The 19,158-nt window shown below is 41.1% G+C and overlaps 2 protein-coding genes across 3 annotated transcripts in view; one reads left to right on the forward strand and one right to left on the reverse strand.

Annotated features, from left to right (window-relative positions):
• The window catches only part of GEMIN5 (gem nuclear organelle associated protein 5), a 68,564-nt gene extending 53,152 nt beyond the window's left edge, over positions 1 to 15,412 (reverse strand). The window contains exons 1-9 of one of the 2 annotated variants that reach the window (XM_053567099.1): positions 15,185 to 15,412; positions 13,812 to 13,972; positions 12,938 to 13,119; positions 7,856 to 8,007; positions 7,523 to 7,642; positions 5,502 to 5,634; positions 3,890 to 4,055; positions 2,840 to 3,052; positions 1,290 to 1,375 (exon numbers count right to left, since the gene is read on the reverse strand). In XM_053567099.1, the coding sequence (XP_053423074.1) occupies positions 1,290 to 1,375; positions 2,840 to 3,052; positions 3,890 to 4,055; positions 5,502 to 5,634; positions 7,523 to 7,642; positions 7,856 to 8,007; positions 12,938 to 13,119; positions 13,812 to 13,972; positions 15,185 to 15,350 (1,379 nt within the window). In that variant the 5' untranslated portion in view covers positions 15,351 to 15,412. The remainder of the gene's footprint in view (positions 1 to 1,289; positions 1,376 to 2,839; positions 3,053 to 3,889; positions 4,056 to 5,501; positions 5,635 to 7,522; positions 7,643 to 7,855; positions 8,008 to 12,937; positions 13,120 to 13,811; positions 13,973 to 15,184) is intronic. The other variant, XM_053567100.1, reaches the window with a different exon arrangement.
• A 1,435-nt stretch (positions 15,413 to 16,847) lies between these two features.
• MRPL22 (mitochondrial ribosomal protein L22) overlaps positions 16,848 to 19,158 on the forward strand; it is a 46,880-nt gene continuing 44,569 nt past the window's right edge. The window contains exons 1-2 of the mRNA XM_053566568.1: positions 16,848 to 16,955; positions 17,034 to 17,082. Coding sequence (XP_053422543.1) covers positions 16,928 to 16,955; positions 17,034 to 17,082 — 77 coding nt within the window. The 5' untranslated portion in view covers positions 16,848 to 16,927. The remainder of the gene's footprint in view (positions 16,956 to 17,033; positions 17,083 to 19,158) is intronic.

A 19,158-nucleotide genomic window follows, 5' to 3' on the forward strand; every position in this document is an offset into this window, starting at 1 on the left:
TTCAGTTAAAAAGTTTCATTCAAGGATCCAAAAGGCCACAAATGGCTCTAAGACCACAGGTTTTCCACCCCTGTATGAACCACAATTTCTTTAGCTAAAAGAAACAGAACAAGCAGTGCTGGCTAAATGCGTAACAATCTCTATAGCAATGCCCTTCCTCCTGCTATATGCCTTTTCTAGTATTAGTCTGAATATTCTGCTTATAATAACCAAGGGATATTATTTAACAGAATTAGCAATTTTGCAATGATACAAAGCTACTTAAATTATTTTGTTTTCAAATGAAAACAGTGTAAAACTGGGTGTGGTAGTGCATGCCTATAGTCCCAGCTACGTGGAAGGCCAAGGCAGGACTGTTCCAGTCCAGGGGTTTGAAATCAGCTTGGGAAACAGTGAGTGAAACATTATCTCAGTAGAGAACAAACAGGCTCCGTGCTCGTAGCTCAGTGGTTAGGGCGCTAGCCACATACACCAGGACTGGCAGGTTTGAACCTGGCCTGGGCCTGCTAACGACAATGACAACTACAACCACAACTACACTATGTCACCCTTGGTAGAGTGCCATGGTGTCACAGCTCACAGCAACCTCCAACTCTTGGGCTTAAGCGATTCTCTTGCCTCAGCCTCCCAAGTAGCTAGGGCTACAGGTGACAGCCACAATGCCTGGCTATTTTTTTACTGCAGTTGTCATTGTTGTTTAGCAGGCCCAGGCTGGGTTTGAATCTGCCAGTCCCAGTGTATGTGGCCAGCACCCTAACCACTGAGCTACGAGCGCCACCCTCTTCTTTTTGAGACACAGTATTACTATCACTCTGGCTAGAGTGCCTTGGCCTCAGCCTACATTACAGTAACCTCAAAATCTTGGGTTCAAGCAATCCTCTTGCCTCAGCCTCCCAAGTAGCTAGGACTATAGGTGCATACCTAGATAATTTTTCTATTTTTAGTAGAGACAGAGTCTCCTTTGCTCAGGCTGGTGTGGAGCTCCTGAGTTCAAGTGATCCTCCTAGTCCAGTCTCCCAGAATGCTAGGATTACAGGTCTAAGCCACTATGTCCAGCCCAGAATCTTATTTATTTATTTATTTTTTTTTGCCGGGGCTGGGTTTGAACCCACCACCTACGGCATATGGGACTGGCGCCCTACTCCTTGAGCCACAGGCGCCGCCCTCAGAATCTTATTTTTAAAAGTTATCTATGCAATTTTGATGTACAGCCAGATTTATGAACTCAATATTAAATCTATCATGGACATTTTGGTTAATGCACTAAACAAGAATCATTGCTTTCTTACTTGTTGGAGTATGTGTCATACAATCCCACTTTTCCATCATCAGTTCCAAAAGCTAAGCAACCTTCCTTGGTTGGGTGCCAGCACAGCTATAAAAAAAAAAAAAAAAAAAAAAGAGTTCTGAAGTGAGAATATATAAGAAAAGGGTCATAAAATTCAGGGAATCCTTATGTTATTCTTTAGGTATTCAAATGGAAAATTTTCTTGCTTTTGATTTCTAATTGTCATTATTTAAAAGAGAAAAAGTATACTAAAGACAAAGTGAAAGTCACCTGTAATCTATCTAAAAAAAGCCACTGCCAACTTTATGCCTTTTTCCAGACATTTTCATGAATTAACTTAGATATATGCAATTGAAAACAGGGAGGTTTAAATACTTAAATGATGTATATGACACACTACAGAGTGGGAATAAAATATTCTAGAACAATTTAGAAAATATAATTTTATTAAGAAAATTTGGAAAGATATAAATTATCAACAGAGGGCTCTCTGGATTACAGGAGTAGGGGATTGCAGTAGAGGACGAGAAAAAAAATATTTGCTTTCTATTCTTTTGTATTGTTCAGTTTTCTTTTTAAACCACAAACATTTGGTGCTTTTAGACTAAATAGTTACGACAGAGACATAAATTCAGAGAAAAACAAAAAATTATACTGTTTTGTAACCTTCATTCCATATTTCATAATTTGCATTTTTATGAATCATTTATATCTTCCATATCAAAGAAAGATCTATGCTTTTTATATTTTTTGAGACAGAGTCTCAAGCTGTGGCCCTGGGTAGAGTGCCGTGGTGTCACAACTCACAGCAACCTCCAACTCTTAAGTGATTCTCTTGCCTCAGCCTCCCAAGTGCCTGGGACCACAGGCACCTGCCACAATGCCTATTTTTTTTTGTTGTTGTTGTTGTTGCCGTTGTCACTGTTGCTTTAGCTGGTGCAGGCAACAACCTGCCAGCTTCATTGTATGTGGCCAGCGCCCTACCCACTGAGCTACGAGTGCCGCCCTATGCTATCATTTTTATTTTTGAGACAGAGTCTCACTCTGTCACCCTGGGTAGAGTGCCATGGTGTCATATCTCATAGCGACCTCAAACTTTTGGGCTCAAGTGACCCTCTTGTCTCAGCCTCCTGAGCAGCTGAGACTATAGGTGTCTTCCAAAATGCCTGGCTTTTTTTTACTTTTAGTAGAGATGGGGTTGTACTCTTGCTCAGGCTGATATTGAATCCCTGAGCTCAAGCACTCCACTTGCCACAGCCACCCATAGTGCTAGGATTACAGGTGTGAGACACTGTGCCCAGCTTTAATAGTTTGATACTATTACATGTGCTTGTATTATAACAATGTATCTTGCCTTTACAATTTTAAACTCTGCATTTGGTAATAAGGGGTTTGGTTAGAGGGTTTTTCTACTTTCCTAGTTTCAAACTTCATTGAAAATATTTTTAAACAATTTTGATTCCTAATATAGTTCATTGAAATGAACAGATATTCTCCATAAAAGAAATATTTGAAAAATGTTCAAAGCAAGTTCAAAGAAAGCATCCTTACCGCTGTAACCTTGGACTTCACACCCTGCCAAAAATTTTTCACATCATAATTGTTCTTTATGGAGAGCGTATTCCATACACGGATCATACTATCCCCAACGCCTATAGCCAAACAGCCTACGTCCACAGGAGAGAAAGCCAGACTGTAGGCAAACCCACCAAGGGAAGGCAGGGTCCAGCAACACTCCAGGGTGGCCATGTCCCAACATTTTATCTGAAAAGATTAAAGGTAAGGGCTTACACATAAAAAGGGCAGAGAAATAGGGAAAGGAATCCAATATTTCAAATGGCATAGGCTCAAAGAATGGGTAAGGATTAAGTCATTTCAGTCTTCTAGTAGGAATTAGAAAAATTATCTTTTAGAAAAGAACATCAGCAACAAATTACATAGCTCAAAAGGATTTTGGAATATATTTATTATAAGAGAATAAATACATTCTAGAGATGTCAAGTGAATTCAGGGTGACAAAATGAATAAAGTAGAACCCATGTTTCCTGTTTTGCGAGTTCAGTGGTCTTTCTACTACATTAGGCACTAGTAACCTCATTGAGCAAACTCAGGGGGTAAAGATATCAGTATAGCAGAAAAATCAAAGAACTGCTATATTAAAAAGCAAAATATCATGTCCAGGGAAGGAAGAGTAGTAAGTTTTTAATTATCACTTGTTTAACAGAAGGACCTAAGAGAAAACAAAGTCTATCAAATAAACCTAGCTTACCTGCAAAGCAATAAGGTTACAGACTCTTAAATAAAGCCAATTCTCTCAGGGAAATAAACTAAAGACCAGGAAAAGCCACAGTAGAAGGATCTTACACATACCTGCCTGGACACACCTACTCTTCTTTTGTAAGTCTGCTTTCACAAAAAAGCAACTTGGCGGTTCCTGAAATTTCCCCTACTCCTATACTATTGATATATTTAGTGTCAATCAATAATCGTGACTCTAAAATTGGAGCCAAGGGTGGTGTATGAAGACTGATGGGTGGTTTGAAAAAGCCCTCTAATTCCATCCAAGTTATAAACTGTTGAACACAAACAAGCAGTTCTTACATCTCTATCCATGGATGTGGAAAGTAGCAGCTGTTTGTCATCCTCAGTTTGTAAAGGACATAAATTAAACACAATTCTTGAATGATTCTGCCCTTCTGATGAAGCACTAAAGAGGGTGTACTTCCGTCTCCAAGACTGGGTGAGATCCCATAGCAGCAGTTCACCTCTGTGAAGGAAGAACGCAAGCATTAGTTCTTGCATAAGCAATCTAAAAACAAGTGATTATTGAGCCAGTTTCAAAATAATTTCTGTTAACTGATCCTTTAAGAAAAGAAAATGCTTATTTTGAAATATGCACAAAATATGTCTAGAACACACATTAAAAAACGTGTCACTGGTCAGAGAAAGGAACCAAGCAGTTAGGGAGTACAGAGGTGGGAAGGATGCTTTATTGTTAAATTGTTTCTTTTTCTTTTTTTTTTTTTTTCCTGAGACAGAGCCTCCTCTGTTACCCGGGTAGTGTAGTGCCATGGCATCATCTTAGCTCACAGCAACTTCGAACTCTTGGGCTCAAGTGATCCACAGTGTCCCAAGTAGCTGGGACTACAGGTGCCCGCCATGACACCCAGCTAGGTATTCTATTTTAAGTAGAGATAGGGTCTTGCTCTTGCTTAGCTCCTGAGCAAAAGCAATGCATTCACCTTGGCATCCCAGAGTGCCAGGATTATAGGCATGAGTCACGGCTCCTAGCTTACTTTCATTTCTTGAATCATATGAATGTATTAGACTATCTCTTAAACAGATTTCTCTAATAGTTGTAATTATAAAATAGCACCAAAATTTGCCTAGCCCACAAAGCTTTAAGATATATCTCTTTTGGGGGGTAGTAAGGGAGTAAGGCCATAGTTAACATTTTTAGGAAATTTCTACGTGCTTTACTCTTTCTTCATTTAAGGGACTTTGTCATTAAAAGCACTTCTAGAAGCAACTAGAAGCAGTTGCTTAATAAATTTTGTTCACTGAATGGCCATAACCATCCTAAGAGATAGAAAATATTAATAACTATCTCCCCTTTCTATGCACAAAGTGATGAAGCTCAAAAAAGTAAACAGTCTTGCTCATGAACACAAAGCAAGTAACAGATTGATTCCGAAATTTAGTTCTGCTAACTTTAGGGTCTGCACTATAAGGCTAGACTTACTTGCTCTTTTTACAACTCTGTTAGACAGAGCAGGTATTTGTTGCATGATTTTCTTATTCCAAATGGCCCATCATAATATAAGCCTCAAGTAGTCCTTTCTCCATCTTTTATTATCCATAAAAAAGTAGCCGGGGTGGCACCTGTGGCTCAAGGAGTAGGGCGCCGGCCCCATATGCTGGAGGTGGAGGGTTCAAATCCAGCCCTGGCCAAAAAAAAAAAAAAGTAGCCTAGGAATCCCTGTGGCCAAACAGGAAAAATAAATATGGTAGAACCTCTGTAAGTTGACCACCCAAAAGACTGCAATGAACTGGTCAATAAAATGGAGGTGGTATATACATAAGGAACTAGGCCTATTGCACTGATAGATACACGTGGTGCATGTTTGTCTATGAAAATTAGGTCAACTTAAGGAAGTGGTTAACTATGGTGGTCCTACTGTATATCAGAGAAAACAACCAAAAAAAGGCTTACCCAAAACAGCTAGATACCAGCTGTGTTGGCTGATTACTGGACCAATGGAGTGTCAACCAAAGACGCTCCTTAACAGTTGGATCTATACCCCCTCCTCTTCTTTTCAGAAAGGGCAATTTCAAAATCATCACTCCTGTGGATTAAAAGAAGGTCAATGGGCACTCAAGACAATGAAAGTACATGCATGAAGTCACCAACAGTTCACAATACGCAGTCCATGGTTTAAAAGTTTATTAGTCTGGTTACTTAGAATTTAGATGGAAATTCATTCATGGAAGTATCATTATCAGTAGTGGTTATAATAGTCTAACTACATTTAGGTCAAATAAGCTTTTGTAGCCTGTCATGCATATTAAGAATATTTTTTATCTGGGAAAATGTGCTCCCAATTAGAATTGACAACCCATGTGGTAACCTAACTAGGTTGTATGCCATGAAGTGGTAACACAACTCCAAAGTTGGAAAGACGAAAGTTGAGATTACTTCTTTTCGTTGGCAAGAAATGCAACAAAGAGGAAAAATTTGGCAGTCAACATGTAGTTAGCGATTATCTCCACAAAACACACTACTAGCCAGTGGTTCCTTTTTTTTTTTCCCTTGACAGAGTCCTACCATATCACCCTTGGTAGAGTGCTGTGGCATCACAGCTCATAGCAACCTCAAACTCTTGAGCTTAAGTGAGGGTGCTTAAGTGGGGGAGCGTAAGACAGATGGTGATAATGGTGTATAACATTCTGAATATATTTAAAACCACTTAAATATACATTTAAATGTGGTTTAAGATGATAAATTTTATAACATGTTATATGTATTTTTACCACCATTTTAAAAGCTGGGAGTAGGGCGGCACCTGTGGCTCAGTTGGTAAGGCGCCGGCCCCATATACCGAGGGTGGTGGGTTCAAACCCGGCCCCGGCCAAACTGCAACAAAAAAATAGCTGGGCATTGTGGCGGGCGCCCGTAGTCCCAGCTACTTGGGAGGCTGAGGCAAGAGAATCGCTTAAGCCCAGGAGTTGGAGGTTGCTGTGAGCTGTGTGAGGCCACGGCACTCTACCGAGGGCCATAAAGTGAGACTCTGTCTCTACAAAAAAAAAATAAAATATTGGGCGGCGCCTGTGGCTCAGTGAGTAGGGCGCCGGCCCCATATACCAAGGGTGGCGGGTTCAAACCCAGCCCCAGCTGAACTGCAACAAAAAAATAGCCGGGCGCTGTGGCGGGCGCCTGTAGTCCCAGCTGCTCGGGAGGCTGAGGCAAGAGAATCGCATAAGCCCAAGAGTTAGAGGTTGCTGTGAGCCATGTGACGCCACGGCACTCTACCAGAGGGCAGTACAGTGAGACTCTGTCTCTACCAAAAAAAAAAAAAATAATAAAATAAAATAAAATAAAATAAAATAAAAGCTGGGAGTAAAAAGTAGAGAAAGAGAGGCCACTCAAAAGAGAAAAGTGGTGTATTTTATTACAAGGTAATGTTCTCTCTAGAGATTCTCTCAATTTACAAACTTAAAGTTTATAAAAGTTCTGTTCAAAAAGAAGCTTGGGAAAGGTAAATAACTGAGGGTCTGCATAATTTGAACAAACTGAGCTTTTACATTTAAATATATGCTTCTATGCTGGGCATATGTTATTTATTCTGCATTTGGGTATTAAAAGCTCTAACTCCAGAGACCTCTTCCATTCCTGTGTTCCAGACCTTGCTATGTTTTAATATTCCTTATAACAAATAACTTGCTCTCCACGGCAAATTGTAATCCTACAAAGCAGGGATCCTTTCTTCTCCTACAATCCATCAGAAACTCTCATCTCCAACTGTTCAGAGTACAGAGAATTCTACTAGTTCAGGCTCAATCGGGGAAGTAAACCTCTGGACAGAAAAGTAAAAAACTACAACCTCTGGACAGAAAAGTAAAAAACTACTTTCAGACGGAACACACCCTCAGTACGAGAAGACAGAACAAAAGCTTCTACTTCTATGGGATCACCACAGGTGACATTACAATAGAAACATCAAATATCAATTTTACCTCGGCCTCTAGAGCAGCTCCATATTCGAATGGTTTGATCTTTGCTTCCAGTGGCTAAGAAACAGCCTTTTGTTACTGCAGTTTGTGTCGTAACTTTTCCACTAGGAATTTCAGGTTCTTCTAGGAAAGAGATGGTAATTTTGTATTTAATTTTCATTAAACTTGTACTTGTCAAAGAAAAATTAGTTTGCAAGTCCCCACTAAAATTAGCTATCTCTTTTTATAGATCTGATCAATAAAATCTAAAGTTTTACATAGAATTCTTAAGATACAATTTTATCTACTGTTTCTTAGATCTAATGAGTACTGAACCCTCCCTTAAATCATCTCTACCTGAATTTTCTTCTGGATTTATGGATAAACAATCTTCACCAGGCAGGGGACACCAGACTACGGAATGGATTTCATCATCATGGCCTCGAAACCTGTGAATAACTTCTCCTTTCTTACTGATGTCAATTATAACTACTATGCCATCCTTGTAGCTGGAAAAAACAGAGATAAATATCACAGAAAAATGAAGACAGAACAGTCTCTCTAGAAAATATTTTGACTTAGGAGTTACCATTGTGCATTTTTTTTTTTTTTTTGTGAGATAGAGTCTCACTATGTCGCCCTTAGTAGAGTGCCATTGCGTCACAGCTCACAGCAACCTCCAACTCTAGGGCTTAAGCAATTCACTTGTCTCAGCCTTCCAAGTAGCTGGGACTACAGGCACTTGCCACAACGCGTGGCTATTTTTTTTGTTGCAGTTGTCATTGTTGTTTAAGAGGCCTGGGCCGGTTTTGAACCTGCCAGCCTTGGTGTATGTGGCTGGTGCTGTCACCACTATGCTATGGGCGCCAAGCCCATTGTGCATTTTTTTTTTTTTTTTTGAGACAGTCTCACTTTGTCATCCTCAGTAGGGTGCCGTGGCATCACAACTCATAGCAACTTCCAGCTCTTGGGCTTAGGCGATTCTCTTGCCTCAGCCTCCCAAGTAGCTGGGACTACAGGTGCCCACCACAATGCCTGGCTATTTCTTTTGTTGCAATTTGGCCAGGACTGGGTTTGAACCAGCCACTCTCAGTATATAGGGCCGGTGCCCTACTCACTGCGCCACAGGCGTCACCCCGCATTTTTTGGCCAGGGCTGGGTTTGAACCTACCACCTCCAGCATATGGGGCCGGCACCCTACCCCTTTGAGCCATAGGCACCATCCCCCATTGTGCATTTTTAAAAGGTGCATTTGGGATGGGGGAGAAGAAAGAGAACAAAAACTAATTTCGTTTTGTCCTTTTTCTAATGCGCTCATCTTTTGCTTCCTGGTTTTAAAACGATTTTCCATCATGAAACTCTTGTCCCTAAGTAATAATGGATATGTTGCCTGGTACAAAGCACAAACAGTAGAACATACTTTTGTTCTAAGAGAACTTACAGAAAAATGGTTCATATAGGGATACAGCAACTCTTCCATTAGAGACAAATTTGTCCTAGTGCACTGAAAAAAAAATCTCCTTTTGACAAGTGATTCTACTTTTCTTTTCTTTTTTTTTTGTAGAGACAGAGTCTCACTTTATGGCCCTCGGTAGAGTGCCGTGGTGTCACACAGCTCACAGCAACCTCCAACTCCAGGGCTTAAGCGATTCTCTTGCCTCAGCCTCCCGAGTAGCTGGGACTACAGGCACCCGCCACAACGCCCGGCTATTTTTTGGTTGCAGTTTGGCTGGGGCCGGGTTTGAACCCGTCACCCTCGGTATATGGGGCCGGCGCACTACCGACTGAGCCACAGGCACCACCCGTGATACTACTTTTCTATCTGTGATCTTAACAAAAGCTACAGAACTCTTTGCTCCAGACCTGCATATTCCAAGGTTGTCATTTTATGAATTGAGAAGTGAGAAATCCTAATAGCTTTTAAAACATGAATTATTGCAGATACAGAAGAAAGTATCTACCACTTAGTTTAAGAAAAAAATAATTACCGATAGAGCTGAAGTCCCCTGAATATCCCACCTCAATCAAATCTCTCTCCTCCTCAGAGAGGAGATACAATTTTATCTACTGTTTCTTAGATCTAATGAGTACTGAACCCTCCCTTAAATCAAAAAATTTCTTTTCTTCCTTTACCCAGAGGCAAATCACTATTTGTAAATTTGTGTCAAATCACTCCTAGCCTTTCTTTGTAAATATTCCTTATACATACCACAATACAGCAGAACCTCCATAGTCAATCACCTCCCTAAATTGACCACCTCCTTAAGTTGACCTAATTTTCATAGACTGCAGAGACCACTTGTACTCAATGAACGTTCCTTATGTTGACCACTCCCGGATGTTGGCCAGTCTGTTACAGTCTCTTGGGTGGTCAATTTATAGAGGTTCTGCTGTGTATAAAATACATAATATACATTTTAAAACTTCATATAAATAGTATCATGTAATCTATCTTTCTGCAGCTTGGTTTTTTCACTCATTCTGTTTGTGAGTCATCAAGGTTGACACATGTAATTCTGCATTCATACTATTATATCAGCATCACATTATGCAAATATACCACAATTTATTCATTTTCCTTTTGAAGGGCTTCCATTTTTCACTGCTGTTCATTTCTTTTTTTTTTTTAGACAGAGTCTCACTATGTCACCCTGGGTAGAGTACTGTGGGGTCACAGCTCACAGTGACCTTAAACTCTTGGGCTTAAGCGATTCTCTTTCCTCATGCTCTCAAGTAGCTGGGAGTACAGGCACCCGCCACAATGCCCGGCTATTTTTTGGTTGTAGTTCTCATTGTTGTTTGGCAGGCCTGGGCTGGATTTGAACTCGCCAGCTCCAGTGTATGTGGCTGGCATCCTAGCTGCTGAGCTACAGGCACCGAGCCTATTCATTTTCTTATATACACATTAAGACAATTTCAGCTTTGACGTCTAGTAATACAACTGGCAGGATGTAGGATGTGTACATCTTTGCTTTATTGGAAAGTACAAAATTGCACTCTGCAAAAAGGTTCTATTTATACTTTCTACACATCATACAACTCCACAGGGAAAAATACTAGCACTGCTTTATTTTGAAAAAAGAATAGAATATGTCAGTCTTCAAAGATTATACTTTGAAAATCACCAAGTTATACAATACAACTGTCATGAGATAGGTAATTGTGAAATTTGAATCAAACTTTCTGAGGATAATCACTGAAGATCGCCTAAGTAAATAAGTGAGATCTGCTTACTCTTTCTAGTATCTCCACTGCAACACTGCTCCCACTTCACAAGACCACCAATCCACAGACCCTTACATTTTCACTATCATTCATCTACACTTGTCTCCCTATCCTTCCTCAAAGCTCCACACATTTCATGATCCATCATTATAGTCATTTTTTTTTTCTGTAATAAAATATTTAATAGTTTGGAGGTGAATTTTATACTCTAATAATCAAATCATTAGACTTAAATTCTCTGTTAGGCTTGTAGGACTGGATAATATATTTCAACTATTATTTTTATCACATATTTTAAAATGTCATTTACATTAATCAAATTACAAATGTCAAAATTACAATGTCAAAATTAATCAAATTAATTTTGATCATAGTGACTATATCTGAGGATCATCACCATCCTCACCCAAGTAAGATAGCTTATGTTAAACATGCAGAATAATAAACTTTCCTCATGTTAAACATGCAGAATAATAAACTTTCCTCAAAGTCAGAGTCCATGAAAGTTTTCCAATGCAAAGGAAAGATAATTATATCCACAAGTTACTAGAATAGGCAGATTTTCAGGGAACATATAGTTCTTTTTTTCCTCTGTAGTGGTAAGTAACCTCAGACAAGTTTCTAAGCTGTGTATTGTTTTTCTCTTTTTTTTCTTTGTATTTCCATATTTTCCTTTAATGTGTTTGTACTACATATCTACTCCATCTGTGATTTTTTTTTTTATTACATCATAGCTGTGTACATTGATATGATCATGGGGCATTTATAGTCATTTTTTAAAAAACACTATTAGAGCCCTTGTCTCTTTTTCCCTCAAGGATATTCATGGTATAAAACTCCAAAACTGGCTGAATCCAATCATCTCCTTTCTCAATTAGTTTGAGTAGTTTACTTTAAATTTGTGACTTCGATCCTTAGCATGACACTCATGTAAACAAAAGACCTACAATTTTCCTTAGTAAGTTCATTTTCCTACACTGTGAGATGACTGTTTTCTTTCTTTTTTGTGGGTGTGTGTTGTTTTTTTTTTGGCCGGGGCTGGGCTTGAACCCACCACCTCTGGCATATGGGACTGGCGCCCTACTCCTTGAGCCACAGGCGCCGCCCGAGATGACTGTTTTTAACTCTTCATCCATTCCAACACAATACTGAATCTGACTCTGCCACTCTAACTTATGCCTGAGAAAATCAGAAGCCATAAAATGGAATATCCTCCTCTTTCAAATAGTTCTATCAAGCAAACTGTACCTCTTTCCATATTCTCAGCTATTCTATTTGTCATTTGAATCCAACTTCTCTCTTCTCAACATCACTGCTATATTTATTAGTTTATTCTTGCAACCAGCTGGCCTTCTTTTTAAGCCTCACTTAAAAACATGCTCTTGGTATCTTCCATTTAATACCCCTATGATAATATCTACCTCCCATGGCTTCATGTCTACACAAATTTTTACAAGTTTTGTGAAAAAGTTGTCTCTGCCTATCTCCTTTACCTTATCCCCACCTCTAATTCCCCACCCCACTCCTGTCACTTGAATTCACTCCAGTCAGACTTTCTCCTTCAACATTCTCATAAAGTTGTTTATGCCAAATCTTAAAACTGGAGGGAACAGATATCTTTGAACAAGAAATACATGAAGTGTTAAGGAAAAAAAAGAATGTTCACTTAGGCAGTTCATGTCAAACAATGCTGATGATCAACAAGGAGACAGATCCCAATGGCACATCACTTTATTAATCTTAAGGGAATGCTCAGAACAAGAAAACAGAACAGAGTCTTCTGATACTATGGGAGTTCATGTCATACCCCAAGGACATTACAGTGGGAGAAAAAGGTGAAAGAAGACATTACATTTGGAGACTGAATGGAGGAATTAGACATCAATAATGATGAAAGTACAGTATCATGGAAAGCAAAGAAACAAAAACAAACAGGGGGTAGAAGAAGAGATAGTAAGTATATTTATAAGAATAAAGGATGTTAAGGGTTCAGGGAAAGCAGTTAATATAGATGGTTATCCTTTGAATAATGAAGGGATGGGAGAATAGAAAGCAAATGCAAAATATGATCATAAACAGGCGCCTGTGGCTCAAAGCAGTAGGGCACCGGCCCCATATGCCGGAGGTGGCCGGTTCAAACCCAGACCCGGCCAAAAACTGCAAAAAAAAAAAAAAAAAGAAATAAATCAACATTATATACAGCATAGTACTTACCCAATGGCTATGAAATCTTCATGATGAGGTGAACAGGTAAGACAGAAAATTGTCCTGGGTTCTATAAAGAGGTGCTGGCTGTCATTTCTGTTGAGCCAGTAACAGAAAACTACTCCTTTTTCATCCCCAGATACTACTAAGTCCTTTACTTGAGGAGACCAATGCAATGCTGATATTGTATGCTTTAAAACAAAACAAAAATGTATGTTTCTCATTTGTCAATGTTGAACTTTTACTTAATTTTTAACCCGTATCACAAACCAGCATAATGCTAGGTACATTAGAGGTACTTAAGAATACCTGGTAGTACTATTTGTATAGCAACATTGTAGTAACAAAATTATGTGAAAATTTAAACTACTGGGGACCAAAGAATCATTAACATATTTTTCTTCTTTTAATAGCTTAATGAAAAGTTCTTTCAAAGATTAAAGGGGTCTTTCCCTTTCCTTTGTTCGCTGAAGTAGGTATGTCAAATAACCATTTAGTTTAAAAATGAGTTTCATTCACTCATTTACAATTTATGTCAAAAATCTATCTTATGTAAATAACCAGAGAGTAAACATTTTAGACTGTGAGGGCCATACTGTTCTTGTTTCATCTACTCAGCTGCTGTAGCATGAAGGCAGCCACCGATAACACTCAAATGAATAAAACTATTTGCAAAAACAGGTGGCAGGGTAGTGTGCCCTGCAGGTTTATATGCATCTCCTCTCAAAAAGTTGAGACACATACTATATGATTTCTTATCTAATTAACAAACACAATTATACAAGTTGCACTTGCACAGATGAGGTAGCAAAACTATACTTGAAACAGAACCTCTCAGCACAGACATACAAAAACAGTCTGAGAAATCAGTAAGTCACAGTACCTGATGGAGCGCATGTTCTGTCACAACTGTTTTTGTTTCTACATCCCAGATTTTCACAGTACCATCATCAGAGCTGGTGGCACAGAGGTTGTACTGACCAAGGTGATGAGAAAACGTGAAGCCAGATACTCTATCCGTGTGTCCCACCAACTCTCCTATGACTTCAAGCAAAAGGAGACCTTAGGTTAATTAAAGTGCTAGGGGAGATTCCTCACAGAATCCCTGTTGTTGGACAATGAGTAAACAAATGCGGTGGAGTTGCTTAACCTGTAGTATAACAAAAATATCCACTCACTACTAGAACCCCCAAGTGCTAGCAGGACACTTCAGATATGTCACTGTATCTCTTGACAAATTACCTCAACCCCCCTAAACTGTAAAATGATGTTGATATCCTGTGCTGTACTTAAGTCACAGGCTGGAAAGCATCTCAAACGAAGACTGTTAAAGTGCTTTTTTTTTTTTGGCCAGGGCTGGGTTTGAACCCACCACCTCTGGCATATGGGACCGGCACCCTACTCCTTGAGCCACAGGCGCCACCCTTTTTTTTGTTTTTTTTTTTGAGACAGAGTCTCACTACGTCGCCCCCAGTTAGAGTGCCATAGCATCACAGCTCACAGCAACCTCAAACTCTTCGGCTTAAGCGATTTTCTTGCCTCAGCCTCCCGAGTAGCTGGGACTACAGACGCCCGCCACAACGCCCGGCCTTTTTTTTTTTTTTTTTTTTGGTTGCAATTGCCATTGTTCTTTAGCAGGCCCGGCCCGGGCTCGAACGCGCCAGCTTCTGTGTATGTGGTTGGGGCCCTACTCACTAAGCCACGGGCTCCGAGCCTGAAATGCTTCTTATTTAAATCTAGAAGTCGTTTAGAATAAAGTAAATTAGAATAGAGAAGTCGTTTAGAATAAAATATCTAGCACATCGGAGTCCAAGGCACAGTCAAAGCCTAGTTTGGAATCTGAAAGCATCTGGCTCAATCCACTCATCTTACAGAACTGAGTATCACATATCCGCAGGACCTTACTTAGGGTCTGAGCTGTAGGCAGCACCTAATCCCAAGAAGGTTCCCAGGGGCCTAGAACGCACTGGGTAGGCGAAGGAAGCCTAAAATGTTCTAAATGGCCAGGTCTAGACGAGGCTAACTTCAGTAAGCGACCGGTCTCCACGTGCAAGCCAGGAGGCGGGACAGGTAGGTTACACTCCGGGGTAGCTCACTCTAAGAGAATGAACGCAAATCAGTTTGGCGGCTAAGAGCAGACTCTTCCCCCTACCTGGGCCTCAGTTTTACTATCTGTAGAAAAAGGAGTGGCGGGAGATGCCCACTCGGCGACCCCGGGTAGCGCGGGAAGGCGAGGGCCCACAGGTGGGGAGTTACCTCGAAACTGGGGAGTCCCCGGGATCGCGCCGGCTCCCGGGCCCACGCGGACAATGAAGACGGAGGTACGCGCCGCGAAGCCAAAGAGGCCTCCGGGCACCGCATCGCTGCAGCGGGCGCAGTACCAGTTGGGGGAAGGAGGCAGCGTCCGCGGCTCCGGCCCCATTGCCACAGGCCGCGGGAGGTGAAGGAAGCAGCCACTGGGGCAGACCGTGCGCAGCCCCACGCCGGGGTGGGCGGGATGACGCTAAGCTCCGCCTCCTCGGGCTGCCGCTACGGCGCGTACCGAGGCCCAAACAGCACCGCGCACTCGGTTCACGCAGACACCGAAATGAGAAGGGTGGGGCCGCGTACGCAGAACTCTGCTGTACAGCTCTGCTCCTCAGCCTCGCTTGCTGCGCGAGGTCCACCACAACCCTAGCGAGCGCCTGGTGTTGTGGAAGCCCAGATCCAGGGCATTCTTCGCTTTGCATAGCAAGACACAAAAGGACCGGTGGAGCTGCCTCCCCACGCTGCCAGTTTATTCTTTGGATTTGTTTAACCGCTATCTGGTTCAGTATCTTTTTAACGCTTTGTGCCAGGGCGTTCGCTAGTTATGGAGATGATTGAAAGATACACGCAAGACGCCAATATACAAAGAATAAAATTATGAATCTGAAATCAAAATGGAAAGGAACAGTTTCTGCAACTTGGTGGAAATTTTGGCTCTGGGTACTTGGTGCTCAAAGATTAAAGAGAAGGAAATGGAGTGACTTGTGATTTGCTTCATTGAACGCCAACTTGTGTGGGAACTCTGTGTGATAAGTGCTGTGGAAGAAAAATGGAAGTTTCATTCCAATGTTCAGCATGCTATAATGCTCAGATTATGCACTATGTCTGTATTGCTTGTTTTCAATGGACATCTGGCACTCCTGCATATGTAGCAAACAAACATAAAATGCTTATCTTTAATGTAGAGAGGTCAAATAAATATTTGGATGCGTCTAGGAGCACAGATTTTGGAGGCACCCAGCCCTGGATTGACCACTTGTAGTTGTTAGCTAAGAGACTTTAACCAAATGATAATCCATGCCTTGTTGGATTGGTGTCAGGAATAAATGAAATTCAGCGAAATGCCTGCCAGATAAATACGGTAGTTAAGTGCCTAATGAATATTAACTCTTTTGATCTCTTTCAGATCATACATGATATTTGAACCATTCGTTCTTTAAAAGAGGTTTCACACGATTTTAAGTGATCTTTACAACAAACTTATGCCGTAGAGGTAGTTATAACAAGAAAAACGAGACACCGCCCCCTCCCCCCGAGTTTGGGGGCTTGTTCAAGATCTCTGTTCCCTACTCCTTTCAAGAGGATGGCTCGAGCCCAAGAGTTTTAGGTTGCTATGAGCTATGACTCCATGGCACTCTCCCCAGGGCGACAAAGTGAGACTCCGTCTCAAAAAGAAACCCCAAACCCCCCAAAACTCTAAAAAACCATTTGTGAGGTAAGGCTTCACAATTTTTCTGGACCCAGGTGAATTTACGGAAGCCCAGTAATTTTCGGCCTTTATTAAGTCATTCATTTCCAAGCAAGTATTGTCTGACCACACCTTGAGCAACCGCCGCCCGTTGGCGGGCTCCATGACAACCCTTTAGGCGTACACGTGACTGGGTCTCCCTATCCGGAGGAAAGCTGGAGTCTGGCGCGCACGTGTTCCCTTGACGTTTGAACTCGTCGGCTTCCGTAGGGGAAGGCAGAAAGATGGCGGCGGCAGTCCTGAGACAGTTGGGTAAGGATCTACTAGTGGTAAAGGGCCTGGAGGGAGTCGAGGTGGAGTCTGAGTTGACCGCTTGTGTTGATGCTGCAGGTGCGTTATGGACACAGAACCTGAGGAACTCGGGGAAGCTGGCCTTGGGGTAAGTCTTTCGCCTCGGAGTTTCAGAAGGGCCCGGGGCTTCTTACTAGTCAGTCGGTCAATTAAGTCATTTACTGAGCGCGGGTGTCCGGGATTGTGCGTTAAGCTCTGGAGCCAGTGAAGCGAACAAGACAATCTCTGCTTTGTCTCCCTATTTTTCTGCCACTACTTACATAGTCCTTCAGGAATCGGAATTACCCATTGCCCAAGGGCCAATAGTCAAGGGAAATTGACTATTTCATCTCCATATGGACTCGTCAAACTCTTCTGGTTACCTCTTGTTAACTTCTTACGTGGGCAGGGACTGTGTTGTAGACAATCGCGGTTTAATTTACTTCGTTCCTGACACTGCGTTAAGCGCACTATCTACGTTATCTCATTCTTATATTACAAGTAGTTACTGTTATACCCATTTTTCAGACAAGGAAATTGAAGCCCCCAAACGTAAAATAACTTGTCCAAGGCCATTCAGTTACAGGAAGTTTTGGAGATTTATACTGTATTCTTCAGAGCATGCTGTGACGTTAGTACAAAACCCTTCTTTTAAAGTTAGAGAGTACCATCTAGCTAGACATTTCTCTGGGATAATTTCCTTTATCGTCTCTTTTCTGTTTAGAGATAGGTAATCTGATTGTAAATTTTCTGGTTGGCTAATTTGTTAGCGTTTATCTTGGTTTAGTTCGTAGACTTTTGAGACAGATAAGTTAGATAAGCATCCATTTTAACAGTGCGTTTTGTAAAAGCTATTTATTCTTTCTAAGGTTCAGTTATCTCTTATGTGATAGAAGAGTAATATTAGTGCCTATCATAGATTCTTTTTTAGTGAGGGTTAAATGAGTAACACATGAAGTGTCTAGTACATGTATGGCAAGTAATAATTTCACTCTAAATCCTGGCTGTCCTTGTGTTTCTATTATTATAAATTATTATTGAATTCCTATCATATTTAGCCCTGTCCTAGGTTTTTGAATCCTAGGGGGATGAAGAGGTGGGTTAATGAAGAAAATAGGAAACACTTATGCTTAGTGTTTGTCTGCACTTTGCTTTCTTAGAATTATCTTCTATCACTCCACACCATAATGATTTACTTACTTTTTCTGAATATACTGTTTATTTACTGCTTCTTGGTTTTCCCTATTGTACCCTTGCTTCCTGTTTATAACAACAGTCTGCACATTGTTCAAACTCTTGTTCAGAGGCTTCCCTTTCAGGAAGTTTTCTCAACTCTTTCTAGAACTGAAAGAAACCCATTTCTCCTTCCTTTTAGCGTGTGTGTCTTCTATAATGGCTTCATGTATGTGTGCCTGTGCCCTTTACTAGCTTAGGTATCTTTGAGAGGTAGAGGCAGTTCATGTTTCTTTTTATAGTGGCAGTGATAACCTGAATTTCGCTCTTCAATAGGTTCTTGGTCTCAGTGATTGAAGAATGAATCCATGGACCACAGATCAGTGGTGAGACAGGATTTATTTGCAGAAAAGAATACAGAAGTGCCAGAACTCCTGGCAGAGAGAGAAAACCCAAGTCAGGAGAGAAAAGCTCTCTCTTTCTCTGTCTTTCTGTCTGTGGGTGTCTAGGCTCTTTGTCTAGGGGTATATATAGTCGCATGGGGCCCTGGGTAGTTACATTACGTTTAGTGGGGCTTGATAGTTACATTTAGAGTGTCTGGGACATGTCTGGCCCTTAGTAGTTACATTTAGTGGGGCTTGGTAGTTACCTTTAGCTATCTGGGACATGTCTGGGTCATGTCTGGGACAATGTGTCTGGGGCATGACTGGGTGGCAAATGAATGGCTACAATTCTTTATATTCCCAGGCCTAGGAAATGCCCCTGCCCACCCTCCAGCCCGCTGGTTCAGCTACTTGCTGCCACCGCACCAAAATCACCAAGGTGGAGGCAGCCAGTCCACTCCCCCCAGCTCCACGAGCTGGGTGGGATGCCACTTGTCCTGTATCAGCAGCATAGAATTTTACACAAAATAAATATTTCAATAATGTTTGTTGATTTGAGTTGCCTAGCACTAACATATGTTAGGAATCTCTGAACAAGAAACTTAAGCAGTTTGTCTTTAGTCTTTTCA

Source organism: Nycticebus coucang, chromosome 17, assembly GCF_027406575.1.
Source record: "Nycticebus coucang isolate mNycCou1 chromosome 17, mNycCou1.pri, whole genome shotgun sequence".
Lineage (NCBI taxonomy): Eukaryota > Metazoa > Chordata > Mammalia > Primates > Lorisidae > Nycticebus > Nycticebus coucang.